Genomic DNA, 15,101 nt, shown 5'->3' with positions numbered 1-15,101 from the left:
CGGCGGAGAAGAAAAAAGTTGACATTTCGAGTCCTCATGACCCTTCAACAGAAACTTATAAGGTTCAATCTTCCCAATATTTAGTTGGGGAAATTTATGTTCATCCAGTATTGGACATTAGATGTGCATTGCAGCAAATCAGAGATAGCTAAGGGGTCCGAGGAGGTAATGGTGAGATGGAGCTGAGTCTTTTTGGCATACACCTGGAACTAGTGTTTTTTTTTGGATGATATTGCTGAGGGCTAGCAATCATTCCTTTGGGAATTCCAGATGTAACAGAGTAAGAGTGGGAAGAGAAGATAGATAAGAAAGGAACCAAGCAAAGGCAGTTCAGTTGGACAATGAAGGAGAGGCCTTGGGGGAGGATATTGTGGTCTACGGCTGTGAAAGCTGCAGAGGGGATGAGAAGGGATAGTCTATTGCCACACTTATAAAGAATATCATTCATAACTTTAACAGGAGTCATTTCAGTACTGTGATCAAATTGGAAACTTGAAGTGCAGACATGGAATTGTGGGGAAGATGAGCAAAGATTTGGGAAGTAACAATACATTCAAGGACTTTGGAGAGGAAAAGGAAGTTGGAAATGGGACAATAGTTTTCAGGTATAGAGTGGTCAAGAGTGTTTTTTGAGAACAGTGATCAAGCAGATTTGAAGGGAGAGGACAGTACCTGAGGAATGGGAACTTTTTTGGTCAGTTTCTAACTGAAAGTGAGATGGAACCATTAGGTTTCCATGAAAATGAAAACTGAAACAGAAACTGAGATGGAAACTTCAGGTTTCTGGGGAATTTGGTTGAAACCAGATAAAAATACACAGAGCCATCTTAGCTCAGATGAATTAGTGGTGTAAAGCAGGCAGGCTGAAGGAATATGAAAGCTGGATCTGGGGTCGGAGATAAGAAAAAAATAAGTTACTGCAGTTGCTTCAGTTCAAGAAACCGATTGATGTAACTCAGCCATGCAGTACACAGGGCAGTCACTGAAGGTTTGGATGAAGGTTTCTGGTAGTTCCACACCATCAAGACTGTCATGAGCAGGATTGGGAAGGTTCTGTGGAAGTGCCATTTTGGTGAAAATCGTGCCTGTGTAACTTGGGTTGATTGTGAACTGCTGTTGCATGAGAATCAGTGGCTGAATTCTGGAAAAAGAGAAGCGGAACCCTTAGTGAAGAAGATCAGAGTCTTGCAGGATTGTGTGGCTGAAATTGATGCCATATAAGCTGTGTGTGGACTGCCAGATATATGTGTGAGACCTATCTTTGTTGCACCTGCTAGTTAATGTGTAACTTAAAGCTTATATTGACCACAATTTGCCTGCTAATTCATGGTTTAATGTCTGTTGATTTTAGTTTGATTGTTAAAGTTACAAAAACTAAAATCTTGTCCATTGGTTTTCTCGTTGGGAACGTTCGGTAAATTCTGGCTTGTTGTTTTCCATAGGGATTAATACAACCTAGTCTTGATATTTCCATGACCTGTATACCTGGGCCCCAAGTTCTTTGCACCTCCACTTTTCAAGCTTTTCACCATTTTGAAAGTAAGCTATTCTATCCTTTTTTGTGCTTCCATCTACATTGCTTACAGTTCTGTCTTCCTTTGTATGATTGGAAAATTTGGAAATGAAGCTTTCCCTCCCATTATCTCAGTCACTAATAAATAAAGTGAATAGTTGAGGGCTCAACACAGATCCTTGTCAGACGCCATTAGTCACACCCTGCCAATTAGAATAACTGCCCCTTATCCCTCCTCTTTATTGCATCCGCTCAGTCAATTTCCTAACCAGGTGAATAATTTGCCTTCAGTTCTATGAACACCAACTTTAGCTAACAGTCTTTAATGAGGAACTTTATCAAATCTCTTCTGCAAGTCCATATAAATAACATCCATTGATATTCCCCTGTCTACTATTTTAGTCACCTCTTCAAACAATTCAATCAGGTTCACCAGGCATAGTTTACCCTTTACAAATTCATGTGTGGATTTGATCAGCTGAAAACCTTCAAGGTATTCAGTCACCGTATCCTTAATTATAGATGCTAGTAATTTCCCGACAACAGATGGTAGGCTAACTGTTCTATAATTCCATGGTTTCCTTTCTTACCTTTCTTAAATAGCAAAATGACATGAGCAATTTTCCAATCTAAAAGAACAGTTCCCAAATTGGGTGAATCTTGGAAAATGATGAGAGCATTTGCAATATTCCCTTACTTCCTTCAACATCCTGGGATAGAAACCATTTGGTCCTGGGGGTTTGCCACTCTTTAATGTCACTCATTTCTTCAGGGTGACCAACCATCCCATATTTTATGGGGTTGTCACGTATTTTTAATATTTGTCGGAAATCTCCCTGGGACACCGTTTGTCCCGCATTTCCATTTGTGTCACGAAGTCTGGTGCTGCTGACGGACTGAAGAATTCTGGTCTCTAGGGTGGCGATTTGGGAGTGGACTCTTGTCGCTGCCTTCGGCCCTTTGTGGATGGGGCGCAGACACACTGGGCTGGGTGCTTCTGCCACAAGGAGAAAGAGCAGGGATGGTGCGAGGTAAGGCTGCATGGGGAGAGCGGGAGGGCTGACATGAGCAGGTCCAGCCAGGTAATAGTGGCTGCGGTGAGATTGGGATGGGACCAGAGAGGGGAGAGAGCTTAACGAGCGAAGGGACTGACCCTGATGACACCTCGGGCTCTCCGAACCAACTTAATTTTTTGCTATCAACAATTTTGGGCACAATTTTCTTCATTACTGTTGTTTTGCTTATGTTAATATTGGTGAGTTCCTCCTCTAATTCAATAATAGCTTCTTTGGGATGTCCATAATGCTGACCTCTATCTCAACTGTAAATACTGACAAAGTAATTATTCAACATGTCCGTCATTTCCTTATTTTCATGTCACCGTTAGCAGTTTTTATCATATGCCCAGACTGCTCCTGACCACCGTCTTATTTTTGAGTTCACTTTGATATTCCTTGAGTTTCTTTTCATACTCCCTTTTTGTAGTCTGTTTTTGCCACGCTTACTGTTCATTGTATTGTTTCCATTTGCCAGGATTTGTGCTGTGTTTTGCATTTTTATATGCTTTTTCTTAGTTTATGTTGTCTCTTATCTCTTTAGCTACGTATGGCTTTTTTCTTGGCAAGTAGAGATCTTTCTGCTTAGGGGTATAAACTGGCTCTGTGTCACAAATTCTTTTTTGAACACCTCCACTGATTTTCTGTCATTTTACCCATTAGCAGATTTGCCCAGTTTACTGTGGACAGTCTGTATTATCGCAATGAAGTCAGCCTTACTTAAATCTAGAATCTTAGTAGCTGTTCTCCCATTCAACCACTATGTTGAAGTTGATCATATTATAATCACTATTAGATAAAATGTTCACACACCATTAGACTGTTCACTAAATCTGGCTCTTTACTCATTACTAGATCTAATATCCATAGCCCCTTGTTGGCTCTAGGACATATTGTTGGAGAAACCTATCCCAGACACACACAAGTTCACTACCTTTCTGACATGTGCTAATCTGTTTATCCTAATCTCAATTAAAGTTTAAAAATCTCCCATTAAAATCATGCTGACTTTGCTACATGCTTTGTAATCTCGGTTATTCATACAATCTACCACTTCACGGTTTTATTTTTTTTATTTCTTAATTCTACCCATAAAGTCTCTACTGCCTGCTTATCTCTTATCATTGAAGTGATTTCATCCTTAATCACTTAAGGCACTTAATCATTAAATTCTGAGAAACCTTGACAGTATTTATGAAATTAAAAACGGCTCAGCGTCGAAGTATATGGTATAACATTAAGGCCTCACCAACCTCTTTAATGATCTCCTAAATCGCCTATATTACATGCAGCCGTTTTGATTATGTTTGCCATGCTCAAATAGATCAGAGTCTATCCTGAATCTCATCGCCCTCTACAGGTGAAACTCGTTGTTGCGGGCTTGTAACAAGGGAAACAGAATTAAATACTCAGATGAATTGAGAAAGCCGAAACACGTCTTGGAGTGGCTGAAACGATCACTCACTCCTGAGTTGTCCCTACATTATTTGTTTATAAACGGTACAGAAAACGATTGGACGGTAAAGGAGCACATCTGGCACTACAAACGCCGGGCACTGGGCAACAGAATGAACTCTCGTCAATTTCTATAATAACGTTACATATTTCCGCTTGTTCTCGTTTCAGCAACCGATTTTATTTTACGCAAGTTCTGGCTCCAGTGGCATATCCACCAGAACCTAATCTGTCATTTAAAAAAAGCTGTAGGTCTTGATTTTACATCGAGGTCCCATTAAATACACAATAGCTGATGGTTATGAACCACCCACACGATCTCAGAGCAGGGAAGTTCCACTGCGCCTTCAGTCTTGCGAGTGGCTCCTTATATTCTGTACATAAATGTATATGCAAACGATCTCGCCTTCTTTTAGAGGTACTGTACTGCAAAGAGTGGAGAAGTGGAATATGTTGAGGTCTCGTATTGCCTACTGAATCGTCGAGCGTGATTACGTTTCTTGAACTTGTTGCTGGTGGACTGAAAAGCTTTATTTGAGGAATTCTCCTGTCACTGCTCCGGTACAGGTTCTTCGCATTTTCTGCACATAATGTACATTCGTTTATATATGTATATATATATATAGCAGATTGAACAGATAGAGGACCGAAACCTTCATGCATCCGACAAGTGGCCGACTTTCCAGAGAGGTAAGGCAACAAACAGTTAAAATGTTCTTTTGATAACACCTGGTAAATTTGTGTTTGCCTTTGAAGTTGATGTCTGTGGGAGCACAACTGCAATAATAAGACGGTACTCGTTAAAATGCATGTGTGTGTGTGTAGGTGTGTATATATATATATACAGAGAAAACAAAAGAGATGGGGATTTGCGTAAAATAAATATTCTGAGCCTGGGCAATGGTTTGCCGTTGGGAGTTTTTGTTTTATTTTACACGTCTGCAAATTACATTGGGTTGTCTCCTTTCTCTTTCTAGATGTGGGGCGTGCAGCATCAAGCGTGGTTCTGAATCCGGGGGGAAGCGACCTGTTTCTCTCTGCCACCCTCCCAGCCAGGCAGGCAGGCAGGCAGGGCAGGGCAGGGCAGGCGGGCGAGTCTCGGAGCCATGGCAGCGGGGGTAGCCGCCTGGCTCCCCTTTGCCCGGGCGGCCGCCATCGGATGGATGCCGGTGGCGAGCCAGCCCATGCCCGCCGCCCCCAGCCAGAGGAAGCGGCCTCAGGACGGGCTGGTCATCCTGAATGTGAGCGGCAGGCGCTTCCAGACCTGGAGGAGCACTCTGGAGAGGTACCCGGACACTCTGCTGGGCAGCTCGGAGAAAGACTTCTTCTACAACGAGGAGATCCGCGAGTACTTCTTCGACCGGGACCCTGACATCTTCAGGAGCATCCTGAATTTTTACCGGACCGGCAAGCTGCACTACCCGAGGCACGAGTGCATCTCGGCTTACGACGAGGAGCTCTCCTTCTTCGGCATCATCCCGGAGATCATCGGCGACTGCTGCTATGAAGAGTACAAGGACCGAAAGCGGGAAAACGTCGAGCGGATCATGGACGACGCCGAGGACGACATCAGCAACGAGAACCGGCTGCCGTCCATGACCGCCCGCCAGAAGGTGTGGCGGGCTTTCGAGAACCCCCACACCAGCACCCTGGCGCTGGTCTTCTACTACGTCACCGGCTTCTTCATCGCCGTCTCGGTGATGGCCAACGTGGTGGAGACGGTGCCGTGCGGCCTGGTGCCGGGGAGTGTGAAGGAGTTGCCGTGCGGCGAGCGCTACGCCCTGGCCTTCTTCTGCCTGGATACCGCGTGCGTCATGATCTTCACCGTCGAGTACCTGCTCCGCCTCGTGGCGGCCCCCAGCCGTTACCGCTTCGTCCGCAGCGTCATGAGCATCATCGACGTGGTGGCCATCATGCCCTACTACATCGGCCTGGTCATGACCGACAACGAGGACGTGAGCGGCGCCTTCGTCACCCTGCGGGTTTTCCGCGTCTTCAGGATATTCAAGTTCTCCCGCCACTCGCAGGGCCTCCGCATCCTGGGCTACACCCTCAAGAGCTGCGCCTCCGAGCTCGGCTTCCTCCTCTTCTCCCTCACCATGGCCATCATCATCTTCGCCACCGTCATGTTCTACGCCGAGAAAGGCTCCTCCGCCACCAAGTTCACCAGCATCCCGGCTGCTTTCTGGTACACCATCGTCACCATGACAACCCTGGGGTAAGTGCCTCTCTAGGCCACATTGTTTGCTTCTCCTCCTGCTTCTTTTTGGATGGAGCTCCCCTGATTCAGTGGCTGCCACAGACAGGTATCATTGTCGGTCAACTGGAAGCTTTGGTTGTCCCTTTGAATTGTTTTTTGGAACCAGTCCCTCACCGAATAGGCCAGCCTTGGTCTGGACTTTCAATATTCTTACATTGTGTACTGATCTGGAGAAGGTGTGAAATTAATCACCAATACTAATCTAATAATGTGCTAGCAGTGAAGAATCCAGTTTCACACATTGGTATGGGCATAAATTAAGGGAAGCCAGCAAAAAGCTAATCGAAATGTTTTGATAATTTCACTCTGATTGCTTGACATAATTTTGGAAAGTTGGATCTTGTCCTCTTTCCCAGCCATCAACATGTATGGTTTCAGTACATAATTGACCTATGTCCATAGTTTAACAATGCCTTGTAGCAATTACTATAACTCTGTAAGTGATGTTATTGGAGACAAATTAAATAAGCGTTGATATATTTCAACTCACATCAGTGTGTTGCCACTGAGCTTCAAATTGTACTGGGCAGGAGAGGTGTGACAGAAGCACAATACTTTTGAAATGTTGGTATGCAAAGTTACAACTAGTTTTCTAGACAAGGTGCATTGTATATTTTTAACTCAACAAATGTTGAAAATATTCTGTAAAACATAGCTTGGAGCATCAAATGCTATATAATGTCACGCTGTGTCAGTTAAACCATAAAATAGTACCTCTGTCTAATCTATTGGCAGAAAACAGACATCTTCCCAAGTGGATGATGAGAATCAACCTTTGCTCTATTATACCTAGCAAAAGCATAGTCATTGGAATGAGGACAATCTTCTTTTGGCTTCTTCCACTTTAGTTGGGGTTGCCACAATGCTGGTTGATCACCCTTCATCTCCTCTCTCTTCCAATCCTGCTGCGTTTAAGTCTCTCACGACTACATCTTTCCATCTGGTCATAGGCCTTCCTCTTCTTCCTGGCAGTTGCATTTCCATCAGTTGCTTCACCAAATTTTCTCTTTCTCTACATCAGATGACCATACTATTTCAATCTCTTCTCTGCTACTTTCAACGATGCTCCCACAATGCTAATAACATTGCATTTTATCTTTCCTGGGCTGTGAAATTATTTTTTGTAGACAGGAGGTGACGGGTGTTAATAGGCATTGCACTGAGGTGATGTCTTACTCAAAACTTTGCTGCAAAAAATCTTGTGATAATTAGGACAGGCAACAATTGTGGTATAGATAAATGAAATTCCGCTGTAGTTCATTGCACATATTGCATTAAACCTGTTTTCCAACAATAGTTATAAACTTTTAGTTCTGTTTTGTAAACAAAGTACATGTGTATGTATAACATTTAAAAACAAGAGTAAGTTAATTTTACAAAACATTGTGCAGTTTAGATCAAACATGCACATGTCTTGAGTGGAATGAATGTGCTGTTATTTGATGAGAAGCTTATAAAACTGCCTTTAATACATGGGTACATCCAACAGAATATTGAATGGATAAGAGCCATGTATGTGAGGGTAGACCATATTAATTCCTGAAGATAAGCTCAACAGCAGGTTTGACTCTGAAGGCATATTGTTGGAAAGCTATGAAAAGGTGAATATTTCAATGCAGTTATCTGTAATTGATGTGATTTTTAAAAAGTCTTTTGCATTAAACAGTCATCAGTATTTTTCAGAGCAGGTTGCATTATCACTAATTCAAAATACATAGCATATATATATTTTGTTGTATTGGATTTTTATTAATTTACATTACCAATGGTAGTATTAGATTAAAGGAAGAGGCTTATAAAGTTATCAAAAAAAGGACTAACCAAGAGGATTGGGAAGATTTTAAAATTTAGCAAAGGATGACAAAGAAACTGATAAAGAAAGCGAAAATAGAATATCAGAATAAAATAGCTAGGGACATAAAAACATTTCTATAGGTATTTAAAAAGGAAGAGATTGGAATAAAGATGGATCCTTTAGAGGCAGAGAAGGGAAATGGGGAAATTTATAATTATAGAATCGTAGAATGGTTACAGAACATAAGGAGGCCATTTGGCCTGTCATGTGAGTGCTGACTCTTTGGAAGAATGCAGTGCCTGAATTTCTTTCCTTTTCTGATAATTATCCAATTCTGTTTCGAAGGATTCAATTGAATCTGCGTCCACGACACTCTGAGGTAGTGCCTTCCAGATCCTAACTACACACTGCATAAAAAAGATTTTTCTCATGTTGCCATTGGTTCTTTTGCCAATCATCTTAAGTTGATATCGTTTAGTTCTTGACTCTTCTGCCAATGGGAGCAGTTCCTCTCTATATACTCTGCCTAGACAGCTCATGATTTTGAGACAGTTGCATCAGGTCTCATTCAGCCTTCTCTTCTCAAAAGAGAACAATCCCAGCTTCTCAATCTATTCATGTAACTATAGGTCCCTCATCCATGATACCATTCTCATAAATCATTTCTGCATCCTTTCTAAAACCTTCACATCCTTCCTAAAGTGCAGTGCCCAGAATTGGACACACTACTCCAGTTGAAGTGAACCTGAGTTTTATAAAGGTTCATCAAAACTTCATTGCTTTTGCACCCTGTGCCTCTATTTATGAATCCCAGGATCCTGTATGCCTTTGTAACTACATTCTCAACCTGCCCTGCCACCTTCAATGACTTGTGCACATATACCCCAAGGTCTCTCTGTTCCTGCACCCACTTTCGAATTGTGTTTTTATTTATTACTGCCACTCCCCGTTTCTTCTACAGAAATGTATCACTTCACACTTCTCTGTACTAAATTTCATCTACCAGGAGCCTGCCCATACCATTAGCACATGTCCTCATGAAGTCTATCACTTTTCTCCTCAGGTGAACAGTACTTCCAAGTTTTGTCATCTGCAAATTTTGAAATTGCACCCTGAACACCAAAGTCTGGGGCATTAATATATAACAAGCAAAGCTGCGATTCTAGTGCCGAGCCATGGGGAACTTTATTGTATACCCTCCTCCTGTCTGGAAACCAACTGTTCACCATGACTCTCTGCTTCCTATCAATCAGCCAGCTTTCTATCTGTGCTGCCACTATCCCTTTTATTCCATGGGCTTGAATTTTCGTGGCAAGTCTATTATCTGGCACTTTACCAAATGCCTTTTGGAAGTCCATGTACACCATATGAACCACATTTCCCTCATCAAAAATCTCACTAAGTTAGTTAAACACGATTTGCCTTTACCAAATCTGTCCTGGCCTTCCCTAATTAATCCACAGTTGTCCAAGTGACTGCTAATCTTGTCACGGATTATCATCTCTAAAAGTTTTCCTACCACCAAGGTTAAACTGATTGTGCTGTAATTGCTGCGTTTATCTTTACACTTTTTTTGAATAAGGGTGTAACATTTTCATTTCTCCACTCCTCTGGCAACACACCTATATCTAAGGAGGATTGGAACTTGGTGTATCTCTGCAATTTGTACCCTTACTTCCTTCACTATCCTCGGATACATCCTATCTGTTCCTGGTGATATCAACTTTAAGCACAGCCAGCCTTTTTAATACCTCCTCTTTATCAAATTTTTGTCCGCTGGGTATCCCAATTACCTCCTCTATCATAATGGGGAATAAGAAAATGGCAGTGTCATTAAACGAGTACTTTTATCTGTCTTCATGGTAGAAGACACAAAAACCATTCTGGAAGTAATGAGGAATTAAGGGCCCAGTGAAACTGAGGGACTCTGATATTAGTATCAGTAAAGAAATAGTACAGCAGAAATTAATAGGCCTAAAAGCCAACAATTCCTCTCCACTCGATGACCCTATATCCTAGGGTTTTAAAAGAGATAATGGATGAATTGGTTTGATTTTCCAGAATTCCCTAGAATCTAGAATGGACTGTGCGGATTGGAAGGTAGCAAATACAACCCTGCTATTCAAGAAAGAAGTGAGAAAGGAAATCGGGAACTATAGGTCAGTTAGCCTGACATTAGTAGTAGGGTAAGTGATGAAATCTGAAATCTGTTATTACGAACGTGGTTACAGGGCACTTAGTAAATAAATCATAATGTGATTGGGCATACATGGCCAACACGGATTTAAGAAAGGGAAATACATTTTGCCAATTTATTAGAGTTTTTTTTGAGTTTGTAACAGGTAGGATGGATAAGTGGGGAGCTGGGAGATGTAGTGTATTTGGATTTTTAAAAAACATTTCAATAAGGTGCCACATGAGGTTAGGTACACAAAATTAGAGCTCATGGAATTGGGGGTAATGTATTAATATGAATTAAGGATCGGTTAGTGAACAGAAGACAGAATAGGAATAAAAAGATCATTTCAGTGTGACTGAGTGTAATTAGTGGGATATCACAAGGATCAGTGCTTGGGTCTGTTATTTATAATTCATATCAATGGCTTAGATGAGAGAATGGAGTGTAATGCATGTAAGTTTGCTGACAATACAAAGTTAGGTGGGAAAGGAAGCTGTGAGGATGATACAAAGAGGCCACAAAAGAATCTAAACTCGCTAAATGAGTGGCCAAGAATATAACAGATGGAATATAAAGTGGAGAACTATGAAGTTATTCACTTTGGTTGGAAAAACAGAAAAGCAAAATATTTTTTAAATGGTTAGAGATTGGGAAAATGTTGGTATTTAGAGGGATCTGGGTATTCTTGTATACAAAAGTGAGCATGTAGGTATGGCAAGTAATTAGAAAAGCAAATGGTATGTTAGTCTTTAGTACAAATGGATTCGAATATAAGGGTGAAGACGTCTTACTGCAGTTGTATAGGGCCTTGGTGAGACCACACTTTCAGTACTGTGTACAATTTTGGTCCCCTTATCTAAGGAAGAACATATTTACCTTCGAGGAAATGCAACAAACATTCACTAGTCTGCCAGCTGGGATGAGGGGATTGCTCTATGTCTATGAGGAAAAATGAGTAGACTAAGCCTATACTCCCTCAAGTTTGTAAGAATGAGAGGTGATCACATTGAAACATATGAAATTCTTAAGGGCCTTGAGAGGATTGATGTTGAAAATATATTTACCATGGCTGGGGACTCCAGAACTGGGGGTGTTCATCCCAGAATAAGGTGTTGGCCATTTAGGACTGAGATGAGGAGAAATTACTTCACTCACAGGATTGTGAACCTTTGGAATTTTCTATTGCATGGAGCAGTGGATCTCAGATGTTGAGTATAGGCAAATCAGAGATCGACAGATTTTTGGAGATGAAGGGAATTGGGGAATATGGAATTAGCGTGGGAAGGTTTAGCTGAAGTCGAAGATCAGCCTTGACCTTATTGAATGGTGGAGGAGGTTCGAGGAGCTGAATAGACTACTCCTGCTCCTATTTCTTATACTCACGCCCATACTCATTTTGGGGAATATGAGTGACAGTGCTCTAATATTTTACCTAAGTGACCATTCTTCATGTTGTACTGCAAGTTGGATGGTGATTTCCCATGGGGGTCCTCATGACTAAGCCAGCTCCTACTGTAACTGAATGTAAACTTTCCAGCAGCATCACTAATTAGTGATCAGGTTTGGGAAACCTGACTGAATTCTCTGGTCCTGTTATACATTACGGCAAAGTGCAACTTTCCAGAATAATTTGTTTCTTAGTGTATGCCAGATTTACAAAGTGATATGGGAGATTTCTGTACTTGTACACACAATTTTCTCTGAAGTTAATGAAGTCAAGAAGTATATAATTTTTTTGTTATGTGCAAGTACTATATTGTGAACTTGTTAGAAGGTTCACTTAGCCTATTACCAAAGTAAAGGTACAAAGCTGGACAAATTGCCTAAATAACCACAGAATGATGGGTATTTCAAGTTTAAAACTTTACATCTAGAGATGACAAAATATAGCAATTCTAAGCATTGGTATTGGCTTAGATAATTGATAAGTTTGTAAGTATATTTTTCTCTGTTCGTTTACAAAAGAAAGCATAAGTAGTAGGTGGTCTTCCTGCTTTATATTTGCATCTACTTTGTCTCCAGAAATAGTGAGCTGAGGAAAAGGTACCATTTCGTCTCTTAGCTCATTTTGTACATGACAGAATACATAGGTTCTGCAGGCAAAAAAATGCAGTAATAAAGAGGCATATTGAACTGATCACTGTTATTAGAATTCGTCATGGTAGACACGGGTCAGATGTTAAATTATTAACTGCTGTTTAAAATAGGCACGGTAGAATACTTAAAATATGCAGTTTTCGTGTTTCACTATAGGTTAAAAATAACCTGAATTATAGTACAGCTATGCCATCATTAATGACGCATAGTTGAAGAGCACTAGTATTAACTCATGTTTATTATTAGAATGTTGTACCTCCTAGTATTTTGACTGTTCCCAAGTTTCTTACTGGAAATTGAGGCATAAATCATCACTACTTTTGGTGGCTTGTGGTAATTAAATATACTGTACTCTATTTCTGTTTCAGATGCTACCCTGCATCTGGCTTTGCACAGGCAAATGTATCCATTCAAAGTCACCATTGCTTCCCTTTTTGCAACTGTGAATCAAAGAAAAGATAGCTTTTATGTTTTCATAATAGCAGTAACTTTTACTGTACTGGAACTGTACACCTAACCTTGAAGTGGTTTGTTAGGTGGTAAAATGTGTTATTAGCTTCTATCGGCTCTACAATAATAGCACCAACAATGGAAGAAATGGTAATGTTTAGCCCCTGTATATGTTTGGAGTCTGCCACATTCCTGCTGTATCACTGAGAATGTTAGTGTAGTAATTCTGTGTGGTACAATAAGTGACTACTTGGGCTAAATTTGTAATTTTGTGTTGCCAGTTGAGATCATTCATTGTATCCATAATGCTGAAATAAAGCTCAAGTTGGGTAAACCACCGACAAAAATTGCAAGTAGCTAAATGGGAGCTTTTTTTTTAATAAATAAAAATTGGGATTTCACTATTATAAGGTGAAAGCCATCAGGGAATATCTTCAAGGGCATTTGCTATTCCTGTCCAAAAATCTGCCCAAATTGTCAGGTTGCAACACGTCAATGGGAAGGAATCCAATTACTCTTCAGCGCTGAGGCGAAATCTAATAGATAGATGCTGTGCAAGCATTTGAGGCTAGACACTGTGACGATTTTGTAGTCCATCTTATTAATGAATTGTATTTCTACAACATGCCTCACTTTACTTATTTATTGAAGAGATAATAGGAAATAACTGGTATCTTTATAAAGTCATAAATAATATGACAGAAAGTTAGTATGTGCATTGAGATGTGACAGATTTATATGTTTATGTGCATCTTCTGTATGTGTCAGTGCTTCTTTTTCCTCTGAAAAATTGAGACAAAAATAGACTAACTTTAAGACACCACTCTAAATTACAGAATCTGAACTTCTTTGGGATGAATATTTGTGACTCAGCTGTTAAATTCACCAAGATCAGAACCTTTCCAATTCTTATAAGGCAAGATACTGGGGCGTTGTTTCTCTACTGTAGGTAATTATTCAAAACGAAAGTTTCCAATTGATGTGTCCCACACCCTGCTTGAATTTGTACACTATGTTGCTGCCCTAACGAGGAATAAATGGTAATGTTTAAGTCAATGTTGATGTTGTTCACCACATCTATACAAAGACTGTTTCACTGAAAATATTGGTGTAGTGGTTCTGAGTGGTACAATAAGTAGGGATGCTGTTCTTTTATATTGCACTCAGTTAAATCCCGTTGTTGGATTAAAAATTTCCTATGCCATTTGGCAGCAAGAGTCCAACATGAAATGAGTTTGGATAGTCTCAACCCGGTTCTTAGGAGGCCTAGACCCATAGCACAGAACTCCAAAGATTCTTAGTGCACTGACAATCTTGTCTAAGGAAAGAATTAAAATGTGTTCATGTATTTTCAGTCTTAAGTTATGGGTAGAGGAATGTCGTTGGGGCAGAGGCAATGAGGGTTTATTCTATCCAGTCAGCATCCAGTTTGAAAGGGAGAAGAGTGGGTCTAAGACTAGTATTTTAAACTTAAATAAGGGCAACTATGTAGGCATGAAAGCTGAGCTAGCTGAAATGAACTGGGAAAATAGGCTAGGGGATAGATCAATAGAGAAGCAGTGGCAGGCATTTAAGGGAATATTTCAAAATAAGTATATTTCTCCTATAAAGAAAAATTCTAAAGGGAGGACCCACCATCCGTGGGAAACTAAAGAAGTTGAAGAAAGCATCAAGCTTAAGGAAAAAGCACATGACTGCGCAAAGATGAGTGGCTGATCAGAATATAAACAACGGCAGAGAATGACTAAAATCTTAATCAGGAGAAAACAATTAATGTATGAGAGGAAGCTAGCTAGAAATTTAAAAATGGGCAACAAGAGTTTCTACAGGTACTTAAACAGGAAAAGCTAAGTAAAGTGAGTGTTGGTCCTCTAGAGAGTGAGAATGGGGAGTTAATAGTAGATAATAAGGAAATGGCAGATGAAATGAACAAATATTTTGCTTCTGTCACCACTATAAAGGATACAAAAAACATTCCAGTAATAGCTGTAAATCAGGAGGTGGAAGGGGGAGAGGAACTTGGTGAAATTGAAATCACTAGGGAAACAGTACTGAGCAAATTGATGGAGCTGTGAGCTGACAAGTTTCCGGGTCCTAATCGATTTCATCCTGGGGTCTTAAAAGAGGTGACTAATGAGGTAGTAGATGCATTGGTGTTAATTTTTCAAAATTTCCTAGATTCTGGAAAGTAAATAATATAACCCCTCTATTCAAGAAAAGAGGGAGGCAGAAAACAGGAAACTATAGGCCAGTTAGCTTGATGTCTGTTATGGGAAAGGTGTTAGAATCGTTCATTA

General features: G+C 40.5%; 1 protein-coding gene across 2 annotated transcripts in view; it reads left to right on the top strand.

The window, feature by feature from the left end:
• Positions 1-5,123: 5,123 nt before the first annotated feature.
• Positions 5,124-15,101, top strand: part of kcnd2 (potassium voltage-gated channel, Shal-related subfamily, member 2) — a 537,597-nt gene continuing 527,619 nt past the window's right edge. For both annotated transcript variants that reach the window (XM_078568002.1, XM_078567999.1), the window contains exon 1: positions 5,124-6,241. In XM_078568002.1, coding sequence (XP_078424128.1) covers positions 5,130-6,241 — 1,112 coding nt within the window. In that variant the 5' untranslated portion in view covers positions 5,124-5,129. The remainder of the gene's footprint in view (positions 6,242-15,101) is intronic.

Source organism: Cetorhinus maximus, chromosome 22 (assembly GCF_964194155.1).
Source record: "Cetorhinus maximus chromosome 22, sCetMax3.hap1.1, whole genome shotgun sequence".
Lineage (NCBI taxonomy): Eukaryota > Metazoa > Chordata > Chondrichthyes > Lamniformes > Cetorhinidae > Cetorhinus > Cetorhinus maximus.
Note: the sequence above shows the minus strand (reverse complement) of the source record. Positions and strands in the feature narration are given on the sequence as shown.